The sequence below is a fragment of the Sphaerodactylus townsendi genome, linkage group LG03 (assembly GCF_021028975.2).
Source record: "Sphaerodactylus townsendi isolate TG3544 linkage group LG03, MPM_Stown_v2.3, whole genome shotgun sequence".
NCBI lineage: Eukaryota > Metazoa > Chordata > Lepidosauria > Squamata > Sphaerodactylidae > Sphaerodactylus > Sphaerodactylus townsendi.
This window is the reverse complement of record NC_059427.1, coordinates 29,412,515-29,438,734: the sequence shown is the minus strand read 5'-3', so window position 1 is coordinate 29,438,734 and position 26,220 is coordinate 29,412,515. Positions and strand designations below refer to the sequence as shown.

Here is a 26,220-nt window from a genome sequence, read left to right as displayed (position 1 = left end):
GAGGTCTTTTATTTTGAACCATACGAAGAAATCAGACTCGCGGCTGGTCTTTAACGTGCCTGAAGATTCCCGTTCCCAAAGCGCCGCCACGAAAGGCTGATCTTTTTCGACACAAGTTTCTACGGATTTCCGCCACTCTCGCCCCGCACATGGCAGATGCTGCGCTCGGCTGCCGGCATTGTGCGGTCACCTCTCTTCAACCCGGGCCCCTCTTGGGTTGGTGCAGAGAGGCGGCTTCCGGCGCCTCTCCTTCCGGTTCCGGGTGGGCGGCTGAGTCACTCCGCGGCCCCGGTTGCTGCTGCTGCTGTCCTGCCGTTCCTGGCGCCCCTGGGACCCGTGCCTGCCTCCGTCTGCCCGCCTGCGCCGCGATGCCGCTGGAGAATCTGGAGGAGGAGGGCCTGCCCAAGAACCCGGACCTCCGCATCGCCCAGCTCCGCTTCCTGCTCAGCCTCCAGCCGCAGCGCCCCGACCCCGCCGTCCGCCACGAGCTCATGGCCGCCATCCGCCAGCACGGTAGGGGCGGCCGCCTTACATTGGCCCCGGGAGCGGCTCAGTGGGGACGGGGAGGAAAGGGAAGGCTGCCCTACACATGCCCGGAGCCGCTCTTGACGCTGACTTCTCGTATATTGACTTCTGTTTATTTAGATAAATAACCCCCCCCCCCCCCGGACGGCTGCTGACAACATCGCTGCCCCCTTTTCTATTACACCCTCCCCACAACAACCCTGTGAGGTAGGTTAGGCTGAGGCTGAGCATGTGGCCCGGGCGCACTCAGTTAACTTACGTGGTAGATTGGGGATTCAAAACTGGGTTTCTCCAGGTCAGGGGTCTGGAACCTGCGGCTCCCCAGATGTTCATGGACTACAAATCCCATCAGCCCACTGGCCATGGTGGCAGGGGCTGATGTGATTTGTAGTCCGTGGACATCTGGAGAGCCGCAGGTTCCAGACCCCTGCTCCAGATCCTGGCACTACATCCTACATCATGCTGGCGTTCTGTGGGAAGCCAGAGGGGGCTCTTGTGGACCTCCATAAGTGTCTTAAGCGTGGAGAAGGTGAAATAAACCACGTTGTTAGCCTCAGGATCATCCACCAAGCTTGCAACCAGAGTAGGGATTGGAACCTGCATCCATGTGTCAAGTGTGGTGCTGTGGCACTTAGTGGCAACTTGGGTTGCTTCCACATGAGGGTGTTCGCTCCTGCTTGGCATTTTTGGAGCACCCACATGCTCATTTTTCATGCTTCCCCCCATTTTGATGTGATTTCTTGGGAAAGACTGCAGTTGGTGGCTGTGACAGGTAGAACCCAGCCTGTGACACAGGAACCAATCAGAATGATACACTGAACCATCCAGTCAGGGCTGTGAACTGGGAGTTTTAGGTCTCGAACCTTGGAGCAATAAACGGATTTGGTATTGTTGATCAGTAGCGTTTATTGATAGGCATTGAAACACCCAGTTTGACAAGGCCAGTTCTGGCAAACCTGGATTTTTATTCTGATGTTGGTCCCCCTCCCATTTTCCCAAGAAATGTGGGAAAGAGTTAGTTTGGAGCTGAGGCACCCCAAAGTCAGCAACAGATAAGAGATAGAGAGCCACCTGGCATCCTGCCCCCATGAGATAACGGAAACAATCCCAGTTCTCATGAGTGTTAGGGAAAACCCTAGTTATCTACTCAATGTGCGAAGCCATAAACTAAAGATTAAGGAAAGAATGCCCCAGAATGGCAGTGGTAACATATAGCAGCTGGTTACATATATCTTCTAGCAATTAAACTGAGTTTGCGTCTCAATCACCTAGATACAATCCCCCAGACAGGGAGACAGATCAGTATCTGATAGTTGGAGGTTTGCAGTGCCAAAAGGAGCAGCATACCCTTCCAAGCCCAAATCCAGTTGTAAATCATTGCTATAGCACAGTGTCTGGTTATGATTCAGCCGCTAGCTTGGATCCTACTTAGACTTTGCCTGGGGAGGGGCCACTCACCTGCACGGCAGCCCCCAAATCCCCATGAAATGCTGCTCCTTGAGTGGTTGGAGATGGGTGAATGGAGGTACTGAGTAGAATCCAAGCTACCGTACTTTCCCTATCTGTGGCTGTATTTATACAGCATTGCCTGCTGTACTGTCAGTGTGCTGTAGCAGTAATTCACAGCTGGATTGCCTGGTGTGGATGGGATGAGAAAATAAATGATATAGTGTAATATGGTTGCATCCTTGGACATTATACCATGTTGTACTGTGGCAGTAATTGGCAACTGGCTCTTTTTCACACAGGAGAATAGTTATAGTGAAACTATTGAGGTATCCAGTGAAGTGTAGCTACAGTCGTTGTTCACTTTCTGTGTATCTTGTTGTTGTGTTGCTGTGTATCTTGCTCTCCCTGCTCCCAATATCTACCCTGCTGTCTGCTTCCTTCCTGTGTGTTGATCCTGCCACCCTACTCCTTGCTTGCCCCTCTACTGTTTTCCTGCTCTATGGCTTTTCTGGTCAGTGGTCATTTTCTAACATTTATCCGGGCCTTGGTATGTAGGTGTCAGCAACTGTATTTGGTGGTGGTGGGAGATAAGCAATAGCATGGTCTGGCTGTTGTGGGTTTTTCAGCTCCTAAAACTATCAGACCGCAGTCACACAGCCTGGAAAAACCAGTTGATTCCAGACATGAAAGTCTTTCACAGTAACAGTGACATGGTCCTTGTTCAGTGAGCTTATGGAATAAGATGAGCGGCAAAGAACGGACAGGGTTGGGCTTCAACTGAATAGGGCAGTGTGGTGTAGTGATTAGGTTATGGCTGGGGAGGCCTAAAGTGCCTCCTCAGCTGTGTGGTCTTGAACCACTAGCAGTGCAATGTTGCATTTTGGAATTACTGCAAAGGAGTGGACAGTCAGTTTCTCTCAGCCTAGTCTACCTCACATGGTTCTTTGGAGGATAAACTAGGGAAGAGAGACACGTGAGTGCCGTCCTGCTGATTTTGAAAGAAAAGTGGAGTAAAATGGAGTCAGATTCTGAATAGCAACAGAAGAATAGGCGACAAAGCAGTGGAGGCTGGCGTGATCCTTGATCTCCCCCTTATCCTCTTCTGGAGCAGCTGCACAACAAAGCCTCAAGCCAGGCTGCGTTCTTCTGCTGGTGCATGACTAATGCGGGTGTGGTGAGGAGAATCTGATGCCGTCCTCGCAGGAGTCCTAAACTGGATTTACGATAGTTGGGAGACCGACCAGCTTGGCGATTGGCTTACTACAACAGCATGTTAACTTTCCTGGTACTCTTGCACCCGGTGCTCTCCTCCCAGCTCAGCCACTTCACAACAGCTACCCTTCTTTTGGCCCTCAGCATTAAAAGTACCACCTCCAGTCCTGCTGAACTTCTGCCGCAGATTATTGCTTCCTCCTTCTTGGCTGCTGCTGATTATATTACAACATGCACCTCATCCACTTCTAAAAGTATCACTTGTGTTCTTCATTCCGTGAACACTCTCTTACCGCCGTCCTTCTCCTTGAGCAACGCTGAACCTGTTCCTCTGGTGGTTTTGTTTCTAAGATTTGTGCCTTGCGTTCCTTCCATTTTAGGCCTGGAAGGTGGCTCACGGATAAATCCAGACAAGAATAAATGAGAATTGTTGTTCTCCCTTGTGGAAATCAGTGGCGCTTGTGACTGCCTTGACCAGGACAGTGTCCCAGCAGTTGACACTGTCTGTATTGTCACGTTCAGAGCTGCTACTTCCACGTGTTTCCACCTTTGATGGCAGTTAGGATGGGTGTCTCAGCATTTGGGGCATTGCCTTCATAGCTTCTGTGGCAATAGCATTCTAACCTGGCCTGAACAGCATAACTCAGAAGTAAATCCTTCTGATTTCAATAGGGCTTTTCCCCATTTTTATAGGATGTCAGCATGTAGTGCAGTTCCATTCGCTTAGAAGCCCTGCTGCTTTTGGGGGAAACCTGATAGCCTAGTTGTATGCTTCTAACATTTACCATTTTCCCTGGCTGTGTAGCATTAGATCCCAAAGTGCTGCTTGTCAACTGGGCCTAAGTGGAAGGAACACAGTTCATGTTGTTTGCGTGTAAACTCCTAGTGGCTTTCGTGCTGTTGCCAGGCTAACCATCTAACCAGCCCTGGGCTCTGTTGCCTTTCAGATATGGCCCCGTACTACGAATCCCTCTGCAAGTCGCTTGACTGGCCAGTCGATACAGACCTGTTGAATAAAATGAAAAAAGCGAACGAAGATGAGTTGAAACGCCTGGATGATGAACTTGAAGATGCCGAGAAGAACTTGGGGGAGAGCGAAATCCGCGATGCCATGATGGCCAAAGCGGAGTACCTCTGCCGAATTGGGGACAAAGTAAGTGCAGGTTGTGTTTGGCTAACCGCAGGAATGCATGCCCGTGGAATCTGTCTTCGTCAGACTTAGCAGAACTTAGACATCATGGCAAAGTCTGGCGTGGGGGAAGAAGGTAAGAGAAAGTAGTTTAGGATCCTCCGAGCTGGTCTTTCTTCAGCTGCCCTTGGGGTTTGGCAAATGGGCAAAGGGGGATTCCATGTTGGTGCCTCTCCTGTGAAATTGGTTGAAGGTAGATTTGAACAGTGGAGTGGAATTAATAGACTTGGGGAAAGAGGCCTGCTGCTCCTTGCCGATCTCCTCAAGCCGGTAGGAGCTTGCCACCGAAGCGCTACCCCCATTGATTTGACCCTGGTACTGTTGTACTTTGTGCACAGCTCATATGCATAACACACTGTAAGAACATAAGAACTAGCCTGCTGGATCAGACCAGAGTCCATCTAGTCCAGCACTCTGCTACTCGCAGTGGCCCACCAGGTGCCTTTGGGAGCTCACGTGCAGGATGTGAAAGGAATGGCCTGCTGCTGCTGCTCCTGAGCACCTGGTCTGCTAAGGCATTTGCAATCTCAGATCAAGGAGGAGCAAGATTGGTAGCCATAGATCAACTTCTCCTCCATAAATCAGTCCAAGCCCTTTTTAAAGCCATCCAGGTTAGTGGCCATCACCACCTCCTGTGGCAGCATATTCCAAACACATGTAGCATGCTATGGACATATTGAGCATCGAAACATGTAGCATGCTATGGACATATTGAGCATCGAAACACAAATATTTGACAGGTGTTGAATGCCGTCTGCTAGAAGTAGATGGAAGCGGCCCACTCTTCCACATGCTCATCATGTATGAAGGATTTTCAGGTGCGTTGGGAAAAATTGCTCGGTATAGCACAGACTTTTTAGTTTAAAGGAAGTGTTACAACAGAGTAGCTGGAGCCTTTGTATCCACTGGAAGTCTTTGTTCTGTGCACTCTTTGTGTTGGCCGGCTTGCTGGGCTTAGTCAGGTTTCGCCATCCCTCCTGGGCTGAGAAGGACTGTCGTTGCCAATGAATATATGTAGTGCTTTCATTACTTTATGAATTCCCTGCTCTTGTTTTTTGATGGGTTGAAAGGGCTGTAAAATTAGATACAACGTCTCTCGTTCCAGGAAGTGCAAGGGTAGGTCGCTTCTGGCTTGGAGCCATTGACTTTGTTCTGTGTGTGTCCTGTCCTGTCCTCTGCTGTGGAGCTCAATTCCTCTTGCTGTAGGCACTTCAGGGCTGCTTGAAAGGCATCAGTCTAACACATGCAGAGGCACATGGTGCAAGAGGAAGCCCGCTCTGCAGCAGAAGACAGCCTGCATGGGGGCACATGCTGAACAAAGGTGTTGGATTCCAGCCTGGGTTTCTGTAGAACTAGTTTCTGTAGTGACACACGTGTGATCTGTTTGGTCAGAGAGTCTCTAGAGAAAAGCGAAAGCCTTGCAGTCAATAGGACAGGCGGTTGACTACGAAGACACTGAGATGGTGGGTAATGGAGTGAACTGTATTCCTTCTCACCTTTGCGTTTGATTTAGAAATGCAGGTTTAGATGGCGTCCGTTTATTTCCTTGAATTAAGTAGTTGTGCTCAATAAAATCGACAGTGAACTGTTCTGAAATCAGGTACCAGATTTAATTTCTCCAGACTGCACCTTTTAACCCAAGCAAATGCTGTTTGTTTATTGTTTTTATAGGAGGCCGCTCTGACGGCCTTTCGCAAGACATATGACAAGACCGTGGCTCTGGGACACCGGCTAGATATTGTGTTCTACTTGCTCCGAATTGGCCTCTTTTACATGGACAATGACCTCATCACACGCAATACCGAGAAAGCCAAAAGGTACTATTTCAATCAACTCTAGGAAACTGAAGGGCTCTGCATGACAAAACAGGGGAATCCCGACCACGTTATCTTGATATGCAGCTTTGTTAATGGATACTTTTGGGTTTGGCTGTGTCCTGGCAGATATTTGTGGGCTAGCCTGGTTGCGAGTGGATGGTTTTAGGTAGCCATGAGCATTTGCTGCCTTTTCAGCTGCAAAAGGACTGAAAAGGAGTGAGAGTTTTATGACTTTTGGGAATTTAATTTTGGTAAAAAGGGAATGTGATGCTTCCTTTAAAAACTGAAACGTGCTTTCAAAACATAATTTTGTGTTGGTATCAGTTGGCATGTAAAAATGGGGCTTTTTTGGTACTCTGTGATGGGAGTAAGGAAGACCAAGGGGATTAAAAATAAATCAGATGTATGTTCTGGCTTCTCCAGTTTTGTGCTTGTATCTGGTTCAGAGGTCAAAAGACCAACCACCTCCAGGCAGGGGCAGTCTTTCCACACTACCGAAATAAAACATTTTGAGGCAGGAAATGAAACGTTTCCTCCAAGGAGTTTTAGCCCCAAACATTTCCAGTCTCACAATGTTTTATTGGCATCCTGGATTTTAGAGGTTCTTTTTGTGAAAACGTTTTGCAAATGTTTTCACCTATTGCGTGGAGCTCATTAAAACATTTTACGAGCCTCTTGCTGTTCCTGGACTTCTTCCTCAGTGCCATATTATGAGCTCGCTCCGTCATCTTGCCTGTTTACTTCCATTTTTTAAAAAATTGTGTGTGTGTGTTTGTGCGTGGGGATGGTGGTGGTAATTTCTTTGAAACTAAGACACAAGATATGGCAGTGGTGGCAAACGTTTGGCACTCCAGATGTTCATGGACTACAATTCCCATCAGCCCCTGCCAGCATGGCCAATTGGCCATGCTGGCAGGGGCTGATGAGATTTGTAGTCCATGAACATCTGGAATGCCAAATGTTTGCCACTATGGACATATGGGAATCACAGCACAAAGCTTTAAAACACTGAAGCCGTGAATCCCACAGAGAATAAAAAATAAAATGGGAGAATCACAAAATGGCGGTCAGGAAGCATTCCAAGGAGCTGAGGTGCAAACAAAACGGGAGGATTGAAAACATTTTCCAAACATTTTCAGTGACTTGTGCAAAAATGGCAGTATACATGGGACCTGAAGTGGTGGTGATGGGGGGAGGGGTTTTTTTTTGCGCAAATAAATGTTGTCTCTTGTCTTCAAAGCTCTTGGGAGAGTGTGTGGCTCATGGGATTGCACATAAATACTACCCCTCCCCCTTTCTTTTTGAAGTCTAATAGAGGAGGGAGGAGATTGGGACCGGAGAAACCGCCTGAAGGTCTACCAGGGTCTTTATTGTGTGGCCATTCGTGACTTCAAGCAGGCAGCAGAGCTTTTCCTGGATACGGTTTCAACTTTTACATCGTACGAACTGATGGATTACAAAACCTTTGTGACATATACCGTCTACGTCAGCATGATTGCATTAGACAGACCGGACCTCAGAGAGAAGGTAGGCTGCGTAGGTGCTCGCACCAGTGATCTGTACAGCCTGGGTGGGTTTCTTAATCGCCCTCATGCCTGACCTCTTGTTATTGTTTGATATCTTTCAGGTTATCAAAGGGGCGGAGATCCTGGAAGTGTTGCACAGTTTACCCAAAGTGCGGCAGTATCTTTTTTCACTCTATGAATGCCGGTATTCAGTTTTCTTTCAGTCGCTGGGTAAGAGAGTGTTTTTGCCTAGCAACATCCTTGGCTTGTCTGAGTCAGTAGACTTGAGATACCAGCCTTGTGGGTGAACCTGCATTACAATCGAGTGCTTGCCTTTCACCATTCTCGGACTCACCCCCTCAGACTTGGTAGTTTTGGGCCAATTAAGAGAGAGAACTACCTTGACATTTCTCAGGTACAGTTAAACCTGACGAAAGATGGTTCAGGATGTGACCACTCTTACCTTGGCATGGCAGGAAGCAGATGGCACCGTGGGGTTTATGGTGTCTGAGGACGGGAGAGAGGAACACTCGTGGAATCCCTTTCTTGGTCCTGATCAGTCAACTTGGAACTTGTGTTTCTCTTCCACAAAGTTGTTTTGGTTGCATGGACTGTACGGGAGCATTCTATCTTGGTTGGGGTGTTGGACGGGCAGCAGATCTTCATGATGGTTGTAAGTGCCCACGCCTCTAAAGAAAGCTCGCATCATACTTTGATGTTCCTCATCATGGGTTTTGCAAGTTCCCAGGTGCTATACCTGAAAGGCTCAGTAGAAGTAATCTTCTGGACCATTGTTCCTCAACAGATGGCTTATCAGCCCACTGACACTCTTAGGTCCCCCCCCCCCCAGTCCATAAATATCACATTTGCATCTTTCTTCTCTGTTCCTGGTGCCCAAGATATACCTGTTGTGCTTCTTTATGAGTACTGCCAGGTCTGTTGTCGTGAAGCAGTCCTTAAGATGGCATAGGTGTAGTATCATATGAAAATGTAGCTTCTGGGTTCTGATCCTTAGAGCACTGCACATCTACTCCTGAGCCAGCAGGTTTGGCATGCCCCACAACTGCTGAGGTTGCAAATAATGCATCTCACTATGCTTTGACGCTGCAGCATGCGGTGGGAAGATTTTGGCAGAAGATGGCAAAAGATTTTTGCCCGTGCAAGTTCTGACTGTTAACATGACCAGTGTTGACTTAACGATCAGGGATGAATGCTCCTGATTTCGTGGTATTATTCCATGCACCTAGGAGTCAGAGCGGTGTAGTGGTCAAGAGCAGGTGGACTCTAAACTGCGTTTAATTTTCCACTCCTCCACCTGAGTGATGGCCTCTAATCTGGAGAATTGGGTTTGATTCCCCACTCCTCCACGTGAAGCCTGCTGGGTGACCTTGAGCTAGTCACAGTTCTTTCAGAACTCAGCCCCACCTATCTCACAGGGGGCTTCTTGTGGGTGGGGGGGGGGGGAAGGGATTTGTAAGCTGCTTCGAGACTTCTTAAAGATAGTGAATAGCAGAGTATAAATCCAAACTCTTGCTGTATTCTTCTACACACAAGATAGTATCTGGTTTGGCAAAAGATTGATCAGACGCCTGAGAACCTAAACTTTCAGATGGAGTGGGGGTTGAACAGGAGAAAGGATTTGGTGCATACTGGGTGGACAGCTTCCAAGTTACCTCTGCTCTTGCTAGAGGGGATAACCTATAACCCCTATGCAAGAAGCAGTCTTCTTTCACCTGCGTATCACCCTTGCCACAATCACTGATCTTGTCTACCACTGTCTTGAGTGCATGATCAAATGGATAAGCTTTGTTGCCATAAACAATTGGACCAGGCAAATCTGTCCTGTGGGCTAGTGACTGCCATCATATTGGAAAAATCTTCCAGTTCATGTGCTTTGAATCCCCACGTAACCAGTGCCTCCTAGACAGAGCTATCATTTTCTCTTCTATGTTTGCATTTCAGCCACTGTAGAACAAGAGATGAAGAAAGACTGGCTGTTTGCACCTCACTACCGCTACTATGTCCGGGAAATGAGAATCCATGCCTATAGCCAACTCCTAGAATCCTATAGGTCACTGACACTAGGCTATATGGCAGATGCCTTTGGAGTCTGTGTAGAGTTCATAGACCAGTAAGTGAATCTCTGTTCTTGGCTTTTTATTGGGCGGGGGGCTAACAAAATATGTAGCAATTTCACTCCAGATAGCCAGGTAGAAATTACGTAATCATTTATTTAAAAATATAGACCACTCCGAGTAACGTTAGAAAGAAGAGGCTATTCCACTCTTATTTCCTTTCAAGAACTTTTTAAGCTACGAGAGGCTAATTAAATAGCAGAAACATTGCTGATTACGACTGTGATTTGGGAAAATGAGTGCTTACTGGCATTTTTCTTTGGTTTCTGCATGGGTTCCCTGTATAGGACCAATGAGAAGCAGTGAATCCTGCCACACACCTGTTCGTGCCCTTCTCCTTCTTTATAGAGTGTCACGTAGGATATGTCTTAGTGCACAGCCTGCCTGTGGAGGTTATAGATTATCCTTGGGGGACTTTCAGATGTCAACCAGGTGCTTGCCAAAGCTGCTTTCAAGAAATACTATCTGAGGAGCTGCTAAAGAGTGGCTGTGGGCTGCTCGTCGTGTCTTACTGCTCACTGCCGTTCTTAAGCTTGATAACCATAAAGAATGAAGAGAACAGCTTTTAATTATGCGCTTGCTGCTGCACATCCCCGCTGCTGCAGATGTGCAGCAGCGGGGAACTCGCAGGAGGCTGCAGCTGCCTGCAGTGTAAGGGGGTTCCAGCTGTGCATAGTTCGTTAGCTCCTGTCATCTGTACACATGAGGACTGCAGATAGTTCCCCCTTCTCTAAGAAGGTCTTTCTAACTCTGGGGAAGCTTATTCTCATGTTGATCACAGGATCTGCCTGATCGGATAGGTCAGGACGCTTGAGTAGGGAGGAGTGGGTGGCCAAAATGGCCCTCTCTGTTCTCTTCTGTTAGTGGGGTTGCGCCAAGGGAAGAGGCAGAAAGCAAAACTGTTGCTCGCTGCTCTACGACTCGCATGGCTGTTGGGCTACACGGGTCCCAAAATCCCAGGGTCAGGGGAAGCCAGGTGGATTTCAGTAACCAAACCAACGGCAGGCTCATTTCTCCCTGCATTGATCAGACCTCCAGCACTGAGTTCCAGTTCCTCAGACCTACAGAAGGATAGGCAGAAACACTCTGTCTTGGAATGAGAGATTTTGAAGCAACTCAGAAGCACCTGACATGCACGTTTGTTTTGTTTTAAATCAGGGAACTTTCAAGATTTATTGCAGCTGGGAGACTGCACTGCAAAATAGACAAAGTCAATGAGATCGTAGAAACTAACAGGTACCAGTATCTGAAACATTGGCCAAGTTGTAAATCGAGTTTCTGTACATACTGTGTCCTATACTTGTACTCTGTAGTTTTAACCCACTGGAAGTCATGGAGTTGAGAGTTAAGCACTTTGAAATGTTTGGCCCTCTGAACAAACCCATTAGGGAACTCTCTTCCCACATTGCAGATGATCAAGGCGGCATCCTTGACTTGAGCTGTGGCTCCTAATTCCCTATTAAAATTTAATTTGGATTTTTATATCCTACTTTTGTCCCCATTGGGGCACCCAAAACAGCTTAAAATCTCACTGAGTCACCCTGTTTTTAATCTTCACAACCACCGGCAGTGAGGGCAAGTTAAACTGGTTACACGTGACTGGCTCAAGGCCATCCAGCAAGTGAAACCTGGATCTTCCAGATCCTGAGCTGACACTCTTACTGCCATTTCTATTCAGCCTATCGTGCTGTTACAGTGTGGATCTATGGTCGCCAGGCATGGCCACCTGCAGGAGATGGAAGGGGGACTCAAGAGTTTGGGGGGGGGGGGGCATATTGGTGTCCCCAGTGTGACGATGTTGTATCCTGCATGATCCAGAAGTGATGTCATTGTGCTGGGGTTGATGCCTGAGCATTTGCCCGGAACTGCGGTTTAACCATAGAGGGTGAATGCTAGAATGTCACTTGGTATGGCTCTCTGGTTGCACTGGAAGCCGGATCATTAAGCTAGGGATGCCAGTCATCCCCCCTCCCTGAGTTTTCCTTCCACTGCCCAGCTGTCACTATATTTTGAGGCCTGGTAAACCTGTGCAGTCCGGTAGTTTTGCTACTTCCTTCCTTTCCCCCATCAGCACAACCACCATGGAGCCTTATTGCATAGTTTTAAAGTGTGTACTGGTGCTGAATCCCACCCTGCCTGAATGGTGTATGTGGCCTAAAACACACCCTGTACTGATCCTATAGCTTGTCCATGACTTCTCAGGGAAGCCTGTGTGTCATTCCTAATCTGCTTGTGTCAGAACTCAGTTGGGAAGCCACTGATGTGAAACAAAATTCTTTCTCTTGACAGGCCCGACAGCAAGAACTGGCAATACCAAGAAACCATCAAAAAGGGGGACCTGCTGCTAAACAGAGTGCAGAAGCTTTCCAGAGTAATTAATATGTGATTTTTAAAAGCACAGAGCACGAGGAGGAGGCGTAACCCGAGACCGTGAAAACATTTTGGAAATAATGTTGTATCACTTGGTTGTATTATATAGTCATTGGCAACCAAGCTGTAGTTAGGATTTTTACAGATTACTTTGCTACATTATACAATTCTGTTCCATGTTCCGTTCCGTGTTTTCAGATCAACTTCATTTATTAAATGTACAGTACAGTCACCGGTCTTGATTGTGGGAGGTTTATTTGATTCCAAAAGCTGTTTCATTTAAATCTGACTGCCAGAACCTGCTGGTGAAGTCTGGGAGCCTTGAAAGAGAACTTGAGAACCGTGGGGCCTTGTGTCTTCTACTGCTGTGGGTATGAAAAAGAATGGTACAAACTCTGATTTTCAAAGAGCTGGTAGAACTCTGGTGATGCTCAACACCAAACTGCACAAAGAGAAATGAATGTGTTGCTTTGATACATGGCTCAGTGCAAAGGGTGCACTGTTCAGCTTTGGAAAGAGGTTGTGCCTTGAAGAATGGCTGGTTAGGGAGAGGATGTGTGAAATAGTGGGATCAGTGGGCTAGAAAGTTAAAAAAAGGACTGGTGCTTCTGAACTACCAAGAGCAGGACACCATCTGGGCTTGGGTAGACTGAAAAATTAAGATTTTGGAGCTATGATAAGATGGTATATCCTTTCTCACTGAAAGATGACAGGAGATGTGTGAATTAATCCGCCATTTCCTGATCCTTCCTTGTTCTAAAATGCTCTGCTTGTGCACTAGGACCCAAGCGGGATATTCTAGAGTCTAGACAAAGAAGGGCCAGGAAATGGCAGATTAATTCACAAATCTCCTGTCAACTTTTAGTGAGAAGGAGTATAACTGTGTGTAGATATGATTTCAGTGGAGGAGTTTTTGGTAGACTGAAAGATGGGGAGGCCAAGGAGGAAGAAATTATGGCATAACCAAAATGAAATTAGAATAAGGAAAAAGGTTTGAGTCATACACATACGTATTACCAACAGCTGAAAAATTGTATGAGGAAGCAGTAGTAGAAATTCAGCGTTGATTGACAGCTGCAAGAACCCTGCCCATAAGATCTTCATAGCAGCTAGATGCATGGGAATAGATGGCAAGTCTGCTTTGTTTAGACTGGAGGGGTCTAGACCCACAGCTGGTCAAGGACTGTGTCTGCATGCATATATAGACTCCAGACATTATCCATTCCTAGTCTAAGCATTGCAGTACTATCACGATCTTGCTGATGTTGATTTTAAGAACTCTGTGAACAGGGCAAGAGAGGTTTCGGGTAGCTACTGTGCCAACTCTAAAGTTGCTAAAGTCTGGGCCCCTTTGGGGGGCCTCAGCTACAAAACTGTTTGTTGTACGCTGCCTAAACCCTCTGGAGTGGGTAGAAGACCAGCTATGGAATATCACATAGTAGTCCTGTGGCAGTAGCTTCTTTTCAAGGAGAATCCAGGGTGGGTATGTTTCGAAGTCAGGCAGTTGTAGTGGAACCTGTTCATAAGACCTTTCTTAAACTGTTCATCAGCTTTGGTTCAAACACTAGTACAAATTTTTCTTGCTTGTTCAACTGTACTTCATTTGGTCCCTTCTTTCTTCCTTCCCTACCACATTAAACAGGACTGTCCCCATCCCATTCCCAAAACTAATTTATACAGCATACCTATACTTTACATTTTTTTAGTTATTCATCTAGATTCCCAGAAATGGCCCTGACCCTTCCCTCAGGTATACAGAAGGGGCTGGCTAGCCACTCTCTCTATGCCAGCCAGATCTGAGGAGTAGTGAGAATCACTGAGTAAAGAACTGTATTGTGGTGGCAGATGCTAGGGTTATTCTGCGAGCTTTGAAGGAAGTCATAGCTACCAGGAAATGCTCACTACTCTCATCCTGGACTGAGGGCTGTAAGGTCTCCAGAACAGACCGGGCAGTCTCTCGCACCCAACCCTTTGTGCAATCATTGCCTCAGACTCGGTAGATCAGGGGGATACATTACACATGGACATTCTGGAAGTCTCAACTCTTTCCCAACAACATTCAAGGTGGTTTACTGTAAATTCCAAAATTTACCTCAAATTACTATGTCATGTTAAAAAGAGGTCTAGGAAAGGTGGCAGTTTACCTGTTTTATTTCTATTTGACTTGCAGTCCCGTTTTAGGTTCTCTGCATCCCTCAGTGCAAAGCCTCCTTGATTTTGATAGAACCAGCCTAGTTTATTGGCACAATTATATTGATCAGTGGATTTGCCTTGTTTAAGCAACATGCCTGCGTGTTCAAACCCACCCCACTCCCCACTACTTTCCTGGTCATGAAGCAAAAGCACACCTTTTTTTTTCTTATAAATAGTATAAATTATTTTATTTACAGAAACTTGTTACAAAACAAATAGACTATATATTTATTTTCTTTTAAATATCCAAAGTAATTTTTTTTCTACCCCATGACATTTGTTCAGGTACTATACAGCAGCCAACACAAAAGTTCAGCTCTGAGCAGATGCTCTTGAATATGTATACAAATTATCAAACTATTCACACATTTTACACAGGAGATTGCTTCCCCCCCCTCCCTACAGAGCCAAGCTCAAGTCCAAAAGCAAGAAGCTTCCACAGCCTACATTCTCATTGACAATATGTAGTGCTCATTTTTTAAAAAAAAAACCATAAAAAGTAGAATATTTTGCACAAAGCATTTAAAATAACTGGTTTTCTGCATAAGGAAAGCAAAATAATTGTTTCAAGCCCAGTTCCCTCCACCTTACATCCTCCCCCCGCCGCCCCCGCACCCTTCCCAAAGATGGAAATGGAAGTGAGAGAATCCTTGGCAGCAACAACTCGTGCCAGAAGACAATAGACTGGAAGATAACGGGTTCAAATCCCACTAGGAGCAGAATCCTATCATGAACTTCTCCTATGCAATCCTCATCGGAATAACTTCCACAGGGGCTTTTGTGTGTGGAAGAGGTTGCTAAGATTGCTTTGACGGGTAGCTTGTTTTCTGGAACATGAAAGATGTCAACTTTTTTTGCAAGGGGGGGAGAGTAATACCAGCTGATGTCAGAAGAACGAACGGTCATTCCAATTTACAGGTTGAAAAGCTATTTCTAGAATCAGGTCACACGATAGGGACATCTTTAGCTCCATCTTCTGCTTTTCCTTCATTCCCCTGTATCCTCTCTGCCTCCTTAATGGAAAGTTATATGAAGGCGGGAAAAGCAAGCTCCAATTTTTTTTTTTTAAACTGAACATTCAAGTCTTAAAAGGAGAAGCTGTCTAAAAAACAGTCCAAGCTTAAAATCTAGATATATAAATCAGGCACTTTCAGTTTTTTTCCATTAGTTTTAAACCACATAAAAGACTCACGCGAATGTGCATGTGATCACACACACACACACACACACAAACATACATACTCTTACAAATGTTTAAAAGAAAAAAAAATAAGCAGTGTGTCACAACTAAATGTAGTCTTCTGGGATTCGAGCAACTGTAAGCAAGGTTGTGTATAGCAGATGAGGCCCACAATATGCAACCAAACCTCACACAGTTTCTCTGCCCTCCCCCTTCCCCTCCCCCCCGGAAGGGTGGCTCCTGTGGGCACAGGACTGCGACGTCAAGAGCCTTCCATTTGTATCCCACAAGTCCCAACTAACGTTAATAAAAGGGACACAACTCTTCCCCCCTCCCAAATACCAAAACGGAGGAATCCCTTAAAACAGCAAAGGAGGCATGTTAGCAATTGGCTTGGCAGTGAACCACTTCAAATTATAAAAAAGGTATTTGCTTTTTTTTTCCTCTTTAATTAATAAATACTAGATGATTTCAATTGTACCAAAACTGGATATAAGAAAAAAGACCTGTGCAAAAATACATATTTAAATATGTACAATCAATTAACAAAATATGTCTTCTGAAATAGGGATACTTCAATATTTATAATAGAACAAGAAATTCCAAAATAAAGATACAAAAGTATGGGTTTAATTATTTTTGTATAATTCTTTGTTCATCATTGCAACATATTTTTTTTTTAGGTTAAGAAAACTGCAGGAGTCATAATGAGAAGCTGGAAAGACTATTAAAAATTGTATCTCTTAAATTAATTCCAAAATCTTTCTAGAAACAACCCAGCCACTGCAAATCTTGCAAGATAAATTAATTGAAGTCACCTTAATTATTTACAATAAGAATGTTGTCAGACAATAAAAGCTTCAAAAACAATGATTCCATTTACTACTAAGCCCCCAAATGGAATCTTGTTTGCACAACAGGTAAGCAAATCTACAGTTCAAGGGCAGGCATAAATTTAAAGATGTCCTCTGGTTCTATTCATAGTAAGTATGATTAAAAAAACAACACATGAGCTATGGCAGACAGGCACAATTCCACTCTGGAACGCCTCTTGCATAAGCCCTGCTGAACCCAGTGGCACCTGCGCAAGAGCACAGCCACGTTTGCATGGCGCTCTCATATTTTCCCCATGGCTTGCTACGCGGACATTCGTCACAGTGGAATCAGGGCCCTTTGCTGCAACCCATTCCAGGGTGAACACAGTGGTTAGCTGATCAATTTTTCTACAGAGATCTGCATGCGCTTGAAGAGACCTGGACTTGCTTTGATGCTTTCGGAGCAACATAATTGTTTAAAAAAAACAAAACCCCAAAGAGGACGTTCGAGTACTTAAAGCCACTAAGGTTTAAACTTACGAAAAATTTGTCGGCCTCCAAAGGCAATTCTATCAAAACCCAATTGCACTTGTGATTGAAAAAATATCCAACACGTGCCATGTAGCCAGTGTCGTTTTCCTCTTTGCAGAGCGGATACGTTACTTTGGTTGTCCCAACCCCCTCCCCGCCATTTTTCCCCTCCCAAACAAGCCAATTGAGAAAATTTTTTACAACGTTTTTATCATATGCTGTACAAAGGAAGGGTTATTTCGACCTCCCGCTATGCAGTCATTTTTTTAGAAAAAATTGCATAATCGTAACTGCCCGAAGTACTTTTTTTCCTTTACTTTTAAAAACATGATCTTTTGTGAATGAAAGGCTTTGTAGTTGTCTGCATAGAGTCTTGCCGCTTCACTGCGTGTGTGTGTGTGTGTGTGTGTTTTGAAACAATTCAGTAGCAAATTTCATGTTGGTTTGAAAACCTCAACAGGTAAAAAAAAGACCCCAAGCACAGCTGTTGCTTTGGGTGGCTTTATAATCCCTGAGGTGCTAGCTATGCACCACCATATTAGGGAAAGAGGCTGGGCTAGGTGATGAATTTGATAGGCTCAGATTGTCTCCTCTCAGCAAGATCTGATGCCCTTTTAAGGCAGAAGTCTACAGGCACGTTCTGCTGACAGCTTCTCCCGCACAAGCCCCGTGGAGGGTAGACACAGACCACCACGCTTTCTACCTCAGTGAACAATCCTCTTGGGCCGTGTGTTTTTCAAGTGGTGGGAATGAAATGGAGCTAGGTGGCCCGACAGGGTCTCCTGGTACAAACCATCCTGTAGCCACCACAGTGAAGAATCAGAATCCTTAGTGAGACGGCCTCAAGGTAATCTAGCCTCATTTGATGACTGCAGGCACAAGCTGTCATTGTGAGGGAAAAATGGTGTCTAAATCCAGTCCTCCGTGCGCCTCATTAAAACGGATAGGAAAGGACTTGGTCATTTTTGTGGACCTGCCTATTATTTAGGGTTTAAATTCTCTTTTCCTTCCACATTGTAAAACAGGTACGATTCCATGTAGTGTTTCACTACTCTAACAAACCAGAACAAATAATGTTTTAAAGCCCTTGAGGGGAATTCCAGGGTTGTTGTTTTTTAATTCTCACAGGAAAAAGCAACCATGTAAGATGAAATAGCAGGTTTAAAACTCCCCTTATGTTCACAAGAACATCTTGTGGATACCAATACATCAAGGGGAAGATTTAACACTGAGATCAAAATTTTAACTGGCACTTCACGCAGTCATCAATAAAATATGAATGTGGACTTCGGGGGGCGAAGTGTGTGCTAATTTGGTCGTGTGAACAAGGCATCAACTTCCTGCAGAGTCAGAATACAGCACTGAAAATTCAGGGTTCTAAATATTTGAGATTCAGTTTTAAGAGTTATTTTTAAGAAAAAAAACCGGTTTGGAAGTTATAACCAACTTAAATTGGCGCCCCCCCCCCCCCCGCCGCCTCCCCGAAACAACAAAAGGCTTATGGCATACAGTATAGGTCAAGAACTCGCTTCTTTGGGGATAGTTTCAGAGGTCATTCACCATTTTAGATGCGGGAATTTTGCATCTGGGGGTTCTTTTCTTTTTCAAACCTAACAATTAGCAAATTTACCTTAAAACCCAGCAGGCACCGCCTTTCTCCAAACACTGTCACTGTGCAAACCTGTGTGTATTTCAGGGCATGTATTGCAACTCAGTTACAAGCTCTACTGAAATAAACACAGGATGAGCAGCCCTTGTGCTTGGGGCACGATACCCATAAATCTTTTGTACCGGCTAATTTTTCTTCATTTAAAATATGCATTTTCTTCTGTGAGATGGTCATTTTTTTTTTTTAAGTACTCCTGACAGCTTCTTATCCCAAATTTCTTGCAAAAGGCTGGGCAAAACGTAGACCGTTATTTCTAAATTGTGCTATTTTTTTTTTCGTATTCCAAATCAAGGAACATTGCTATAAAACACTAAAGCCGTATTCCCTTCTCGAGGGGCTTCTCTTTATTTTATTGTGCCTAACACATTGTGCCCCCTTCTTGAAGGGTCTCCAATGGCCAGTGTCAGTGGCAATTAATTAAAGCCGATACGACACTGCCGGGGGGGGGGGGGAACAAACGAACGAGTCCACAGTAAACGTTCTTTCCCACATGCTATTTTGCCCAACCGATCTACGTCAAATAGTGGCAAGACGATGTAGCAAAAGCAGTCCAGACCACTGGTAACACTGATAGGAATGACCCTGTGGCTGAACAGCAATCCAGTGTCCCGTTTTCCAAGCTTCGCCGCTACAGACATGGCTTCAGGGATACTCCTTGATTGAGTGATAGTCCAGTAGATTTCCACACCTGAGGACTGTGGGAAGCTGGGAGAACTCAAAAGGCATCGTGGAGTCCAGAATTTCCAGATAGAGATTTTTCCCTCCCGCTTGTAGTAAAAAATAATCCAGTTCTTCTCTTGCTGTGGTACTGTCAACTGCTAGGGACGTGCCTTTGGCTTTCACACAAAAACAGGGGGAAAAAGAAGAATAAGTCAACACCTAGTAGGGGAAGCAGTAAAGCTATCATCAATGATATCATTTAGGAATACCTCAACTTACATCGGGAAAACCAGTGATGTATAAAATAGCCAAGTGTCCAGTTTGTTCTGGGAGACTAAGGTCCCTTCCGCCTGGGCCTATAAATATGGGTGTAGGATGCTAAAAAAACTCCGGGTTTTGCAAATATTCCGCCACTAAAACAAGTTTGCCCCATGCTATTTCCCCCAAACTGGGGTGTTTTTTTTGGAGAATCGCATTGTTTGTTTGTCTTTTCAAAAATCCTGAGTAGCAGCAACTCGGAAGCGAACGGCCAGCCAGGAGGCCCTTTATTCGCATCTGTTTTCCTTGAAAAAAATTTCGCAGCTTACATCTGCGTAGCTACGCAGGTGCAGATAGTTGTTTCATGAGACATCAGCCTGGCTGTGGGGGTTCATTTGTGCATGCCTGTGTAGCTACGCATTGGTGGGAAGTAATTAAAAAAATGGGGATGCGTCTCCGTGCAAAGGCACCCCAGCAACCCAGATTGTTTCTATGGGCTCCAATACACAGCAATTCTTTATACATATGCTGTGCAGAAGGGGCCTAAGTTATACTCATTTTATTGCTGCTTAATCATCATTCGATTTTTATTTTTATAGAGAGCTTCTGGTTGAAATGACAGCCAAGCAGAATCTATTTGGCTACGCTCTCCCTGGTGTTCACAATACTCTTTTTTCTCCTTTAACAATGTACTTGGAATTGCAGTTCCAGCGGAGTAGCTGTGGTCGTCTTTTGTTGCCAAATTAACCAGAAGTCCAGCAGCACCTTAAAGACTAAAAACATTTCTGCCATCTTTACCTTTTTTTTTTTTTTTTTGGGAGCTCTCACTCATGAAAGCCAATGGCTGGAATACATTTTCTTCACCTTCATGATGCTGCTGAATTCCTATTTGCTATACAATAACTGCCAACTGTTTAGCAAGCAGATACCGTGTTTCCCCAAAAATAAGACAGGGTCTTATATTAATTTTTGCTCCAAAAGATGCGTTAGGGCTTATTTTCAGGGGATGTCTTCTTTTTTTCCATGGTTTTGCATCCCCTACATGACCAGATCAGCTGCGCCGGGGAATCTGTAACTAGGGCTTATTTTTGGAGTAGGGCTTACATTTCAAGCATCCTCCAAAAATTATGCTAGGGCTTATTTTTGGGGTAGGGCTTATTTTTGGGGAGTAGATGGAATCAAAGAATGCAACTATGTTCCTTGTAAAAAAAAAGTTAATTAAAACTTTTTTTGTAACCCCCCCCCCCCAAAAAAAACCCCATAAAGTTTGCTATAGAGTTATCCACCATCTACCCTCCAAAGAATCCCAAGGGATCACTAATACACAAATGCAATCTTTTGAGTTGGCATGAGGATTAATGTCACTCACTCATGCCTGGGAATGTGGCCCAAGCAAGATGTCATACCTGATGGAGGATCGAATTGTTCATCAGTCCTTGCGTCCCTGGGACTGCACCGGTGTGTTTCGTGTGAATGTTGTTCACCGGTGGCAATTTGGCAACCTTGTTTGCTTTGCTGCTGCTGCTGTTTATGCTGCTTGAACCAGGCGAGCACTTCCGTTTCTTTCCTATGAATTTGTCTAGGGAAGTGTGCGAATGCGAAAACCCGCCGTGCGAGTTCACAGTCAGTTCGCTGGACTGGTGAATGAACGGCCCCAACGAGAGAGTGGAGTCGCCGCTGTTCACCATCACGCTCATTCTTTTTATCGATTCTGCAGGGCTCCCGGTCGGAGGGCCCCTCCCTGATTGGTCGTGTTTGAGGCTAACTGCGTTAGCTTTGCTAGTCATACAGTTGAGGCCAACACTGTGGGATGAAGACATCACAGACGAGTGATACGAAGCCCCAGAGTTTCCAGAGTTCACCACACAGTTTTTCTTAACGGACTCTGTGGAATGAGAAGAAGGTGCTGGCAGCACAGAACTGTTTTTACGCTTCTTTCCTGAGCTCCCGCCACTGCTGTTGCTACTGGTGCTGTTACAGTTGGCGCCGCTAGCAGAAGGTTCCTTAGGCTTGAAAGACTTGCTAGATTTCAGTTTCTGAGGTCTGCTGGACAGAGGTGACGGTACTGAGGAAAGCACTGGAGGTGTTGAAGGGGATGAAGACACTTGTCTCAATTGCATACTGCAGGCCGGTTCTGCTGAACCAAAAGTAGCCGGGTTGGCATTTAGTGTTGTCCCGTGGGAGGGTACCGATTTGCCGCTAAGAGACAGACAGGAAGGGGACACGAGCCCTGGCGAGGACACAGCTGTGGGGGGTACGAGAAAACCTGTCATGCTGGCGCTGTACTGTGACACGGGCGTTGAGCTCGTCCGATGTGGAGTACGTACGGATGCAGTGTTGCTTGTCGCTGGAGGAATTTTCCTGGGGAGGAAAAAGTAGCATACCTTCTTTGTCTTGCTTATACTTTCACATAAAACTGGAGAACTTGACTGAAAAGCAAAGCTGTAGACCAGTGTTTCTCAACTGTTCCGTGGTACCCTGGGGTGCCGTGAGCATGTCCCAGAAGTACCGTGGCAATGCAACCGACCCCCCCCCCACTTTTGTGGTGTCTCCCGCTGGCACCAGCAAGGACATGGAGCTGACCCAGGGGGCAGGGCCTGCCACAAGGTCAGCAGCCACTCCCCCCACCCCAGTGCTTCCCTTCACCCTGGGAGGGGAAGGTGGGGGGGTGGCAAGCAGGAGCACTGGGAGGGGAAGGTGGGGGGATGGCAGGGGTATCGTGAGATATGAAGAGTGAGGTCAAGGGTACAGTGACGTTGAAAAGGTTGGGAAACACTGCTGTAGAGGGTACAGCAGAAGCTTGCATACAAAAAACAAACCACCTGCAAAGTCATAATTCATGACTGTACAGACCCTCTTGGAGAACCTGCACATGCTTCTGTGCAGAAAAACCGCACACCCCTTTTTCACAAACCCTGTTCATCCCCTCTGCCCTTGTATCTTCTGGTGAAAGACAAACACTGGTTAGGGCCTACCCTCACCCCCAATCAGATTTTGTGGATGGAAATGGAATACTTGTGGTTTCAGTGTTTCCTTTCCAGCACTTGATAGTTTCCTTAGTATCAAGAAAACACCATGGAGAAATCTGATACAATTCCAGACTCAATGAAGGAAAGGACAAGCAACAAGACACAGGGACAGTAAGATGGCCCAACTTCCTACTCCTCCCTCACAAATCCTGAATGACATACAAATGAAATCTCTCAACTGGATAGTGAAGTCTGGATGACCACGGTCAAAGTGGGTTAGAAAGATCTGCTTTATCTGACCTTTTTCCTTCGTGTATCAATCCCCCTGCTGTTGGAAGAGTATTTGGGTCTCTACGTGGCATCTGTCCCAAAGTTAGAGCCAGTGGTGGGATCCAAAAATTTTAGTAACAGGTTCTCATGGTGGTGGAATTCAAACTGTGGCGTAGCGCCAATGGGGCTGGGCGGGGCATTCCAGGGGCGTGGCCGGGCATTCCGGGGGCAGGGCATTCCTGGGCGGGGCTGTGGCAAGGACGCAGCCGCTGCGCTGGTTCTTGGGTGGGAAACGAATGCATGCAGGCGCAGGCTGCCACGCACGCCAGTGCACCTCCTGCTAGACTGCTTCAAGTTCTGCGGGCTACTGCTGAGAGGAGGGTGTAACTAAAGCAAAAATCACATGGCAAATCACCAATTAGAAACCCCCTCTCAGCACACACAAATAATTAGTAACCTACTCTCGGGAACCTGTGAGATCCCACCTCTGGTTAGAGCCATTTCAGTGTTAAACACCTGCAACGCACAGATGCTAATCCCATGTTCAAAAACTGCTAATAAAGTTCAAACTCATTCTTCAAACTGCTGAACCTCTTCCTATTAACCCTGCGTGGGGGGTGCATTAATACAGGTTAAAAAGCTTCAGATTATAATCCCGTCGATTTGTACTTACTTCCACATCTGAGAGTTCAGATGCTTATCCACCATAACATTAAGTGCACATCGGATATGATTCCACCGCTTATCAAATACGTAGTAACCTCTTCTAATTTGCCGACTACCAAATGTGCAAAACTGGAGGGAAAGACACACTTCGTTTAAACAGTTTTTCCAAACTGTAAGATTTATCTTATCAAACACACACGTGATGCCAAAAGGAGGACACTGGCATTCTCTTCCGTGGCCACTGTGCCACAGAAACACTGAAAGTTCTCCATTTGCGAGATGTAGCTTAAAGCCCATGTCCCCATACAAACGGAGCCCGCTTGCTACCTGAAGGCATTCTTTAATTATTTGAAGCCTCCTCTGCCTTGATACTGGACAATCACACAAGCATCTTCCCCCAAACAACTTAATGTCAGCTTTAGCAACCCCAGCACCTACTATTCAACAGCAACTGAAGAACAGTGGATTTTTATACCCTGTTTTCCTCCACCTTTAAGGATATTCAAGGCAGCTTACAAACTCCTTTTCCCTTCCTCTCTCCACAGCAGACACCTTGTGAGGTAGGTGAAACTGGGGGGGTTCTGGAAGAACTGTGACTAAGCCCAAAGTCATCCAGCAGGCTGTGGAGCAGTGTGGAACCAAACCTGGTTCTCCAGATTAGAATCCACTGCTCTGAACCACTGCACCACACTGGATGTAATTATTTTTTTCATCCCATCCACAACTGCACTGTATTTCCCCCCCTCCAGATAGCATAACCAGAAAAGCTACAGTAAAGTCACAAGCTTCAGGACACAGGATAACTGGCAAACATACAGCAGCTGGTTGAGGATGATGATTGGAATAAAGACAATCCAGTTTTTCGACAGGCTCCTCTTTTTCGTCACAGTCTCCCTCGTCGCTGGATAACCGAGAAGCTGGCTCGCTGGCGGGCAAGGGAGTGTGCGGAGATTCATGGACTGACGGAGACTCACTGGGGGCGTTCCCGCTGTGCTGCAGAGGACAGCCTGGAGGCCTTCAGAAAAAAGGGAATAATTGAACAAATGAGGAGGGCACTCGCTAAACCACCTTTCACTTGGCTTCCAAGCAACGGAAGATGCATTTCTTACATCCAAAACAGGATCTCAAAGGTTCTGCTCAGCTCAAGTTTCAAAGCAAACTTGTGAGCCAACAGGCTTTCTCGTTAGCCAACTCTGTGGCCCTTCTGAGGGCAGAAAAGCAGGCCTACAGATTGCAGAACGTCAAATAAACAGAAGTTGTGCATGGGCACAATGATATTCACTGGAAATGGCTGAAAGGCCTGGCAGATGAAACCAACAGCAGAGTCAGAAACAAGCAGAGCTGGGTTGACTGTTTGACATAAACCATTTTTGGTGGAAAAGGGAACCATTGGGAGGGGGTGTCTCCCACATTTCCCACCAATACCTACATTTGGGGGGCCTGTTCACAAACCTGACTGGATGCTTTACTGGCAATATGTTTTCTTTAAAAAGTTTTCCTTCCTGATCAGGGGAAAAAAAGAAATTCAGCTGCCCAGTGGCCCAGTAAGATTTGTTTGTGTGCTAAAGCCACAGGACAAATGACGCCAAGGTGAAGCTAATTAGCTTTGGTTGCTCTCTCAAGAGACCTCAACACACAGGCAAATTTTATTTTAGTTACCTGACACTGGCAGTTTTTGTTCGAACAGAAAGAATGAGAATTTTTGAAGGGAAAAACCTGCACAGAATTGGCAGCTGAACACACAGTGCTGGGGCATGTAAAACAGTGGCTCTTATTTCTTTCTTTTTTGGGGGGGTGGGGGGGGACATTAGGGAGCCAGGCAGCGTGGCTCCTTAAAAAGAGGCTGTATGTGAACTTTTTACAACTCTGAGTCCCCCCCAACCTATGCTGATAGATGGGCATGCAAAACTTTTTAAAAGACACCTTCTTTCAAGACACCTTTTAAAAAGACACCCAGTTCAGGGCAGCTCTGGTACAAGAATTGCCAAAGGCTGAAGAGAAGTGGCCCATTCATCCAAGTTTACGCCACATCTCTAGTGCACCTACACAGAGAGCTCTATCCCCTCTTTCTCCTTTCTAACTTTTCTGGCAGTTGAGAAAGTGGGAAACAAGAGCACTTGGTGGTAATGGGTTGTTTCACAGAGTCATTTCTGTTGTCACTGCTTTTCTCTATGAGAACTGTCCCCACAGCTGTGTGGAAAAATATTATGTAAACGCTTTATATATTCCGTGAATACAGATGTACTTCACGCAGCTACCACAAAATCTACCTGCTGGTTCACACAGAACAAGTCTGTCGACTTTCTCAACCTTGCCGTACACTTGGAAAGCCGGTTGGTTATACAATATGGTTTGTTTCTGAGGTTTGGTTTGTTTAAAAAAAATGGTTTGTTTGGTGATGGTTTGTTTAAAAAAAAACCCTAACTTCAGGAACTTAAATATATTACCCCCTGCTCTAGAAAGAGGGGGAAAAATCTGAGGTAAACTAACTTCAGGAATTTAAATATATTACCCCCTGCTCTAGAAAGAGGAAAAAAATCTGAGGTAAACTAACTTCAGGAACTTAAATATATTACCCCCTGCTCTAGAAAGAGGGGAAAAAATCTGAGGTAAACTAACTTCAGGAACTTAAATATATTACCCCCTGCTCTAGAAAGAGGGGGGAAAAATCTGAGGGAAACTAACTTCAGGAATTTAAATATATTACCCCCTGCTCTAGAAAGAGGGGAAAAATCTGAGGTAAACTAACTTCAGGAATTTAAATATATTACCCCCTGCTCTAGAAAGAGGTGTATGGTCATTTCTGG

At 45.6% G+C, this 26,220-nt stretch overlaps 2 protein-coding genes across 2 annotated transcripts in view; one reads left to right on the top strand and one right to left on the bottom strand.

The window, feature by feature from the left end:
* Positions 1-244: 244 nt before the first annotated feature.
* Positions 245-12,434, top strand: PSMD6 (proteasome 26S subunit, non-ATPase 6). Its single transcript, XM_048491436.1, has 8 exons — positions 245-513; positions 4,134-4,339; positions 6,047-6,192; positions 7,500-7,719; positions 7,820-7,928; positions 9,660-9,828; positions 10,991-11,068; positions 12,122-12,434. Exons 1-8 carry the CDS (start codon positions 369-371, stop codon positions 12,216-12,218), a joined length of 1,170 nt encoding a protein of 389 aa, XP_048347393.1. The 5' UTR covers positions 245-368; the 3' UTR covers positions 12,219-12,434.
* Positions 12,435-14,551: 2,117 nt separating this feature from the next.
* ATXN7 (ataxin 7) overlaps positions 14,552-26,220 on the bottom strand; it is a 120,042-nt gene continuing 108,373 nt past the window's right edge. Inside the window, 4 exon segments of the mRNA XM_048488401.1 lie at positions 14,552-19,426; positions 20,915-21,869; positions 23,421-23,542; positions 24,230-24,428. Of these exon segments, the coding sequence (XP_048344358.1) occupies positions 19,409-19,426; positions 20,915-21,869; positions 23,421-23,542; positions 24,230-24,428 (1,294 nt within the window). The 3' untranslated portion in view covers positions 14,552-19,408.

Excerpts from the sequence above, each read along its gene's own strand:
- PSMD6 (XM_048491436.1), top strand. The coding sequence starts at position 369 with ATGCCGCTGGAGAATCTGGAGGAGGAGGGCCTGCCCAAGAACCCGGAC. Across the intron at positions 6,193-7,499 it reads AATACCGAGAAAGCCAAAAG|TCTAATAGAGGAGGGAGGAG; the intron begins GTACTATTTCAA and ends TTCTTTTTGAAG. Across the intron at positions 11,069-12,121 it reads GAGATCGTAGAAACTAACAG|GCCCGACAGCAAGAACTGGC; the intron begins GTACCAGTATCT and ends TTCTCTTGACAG.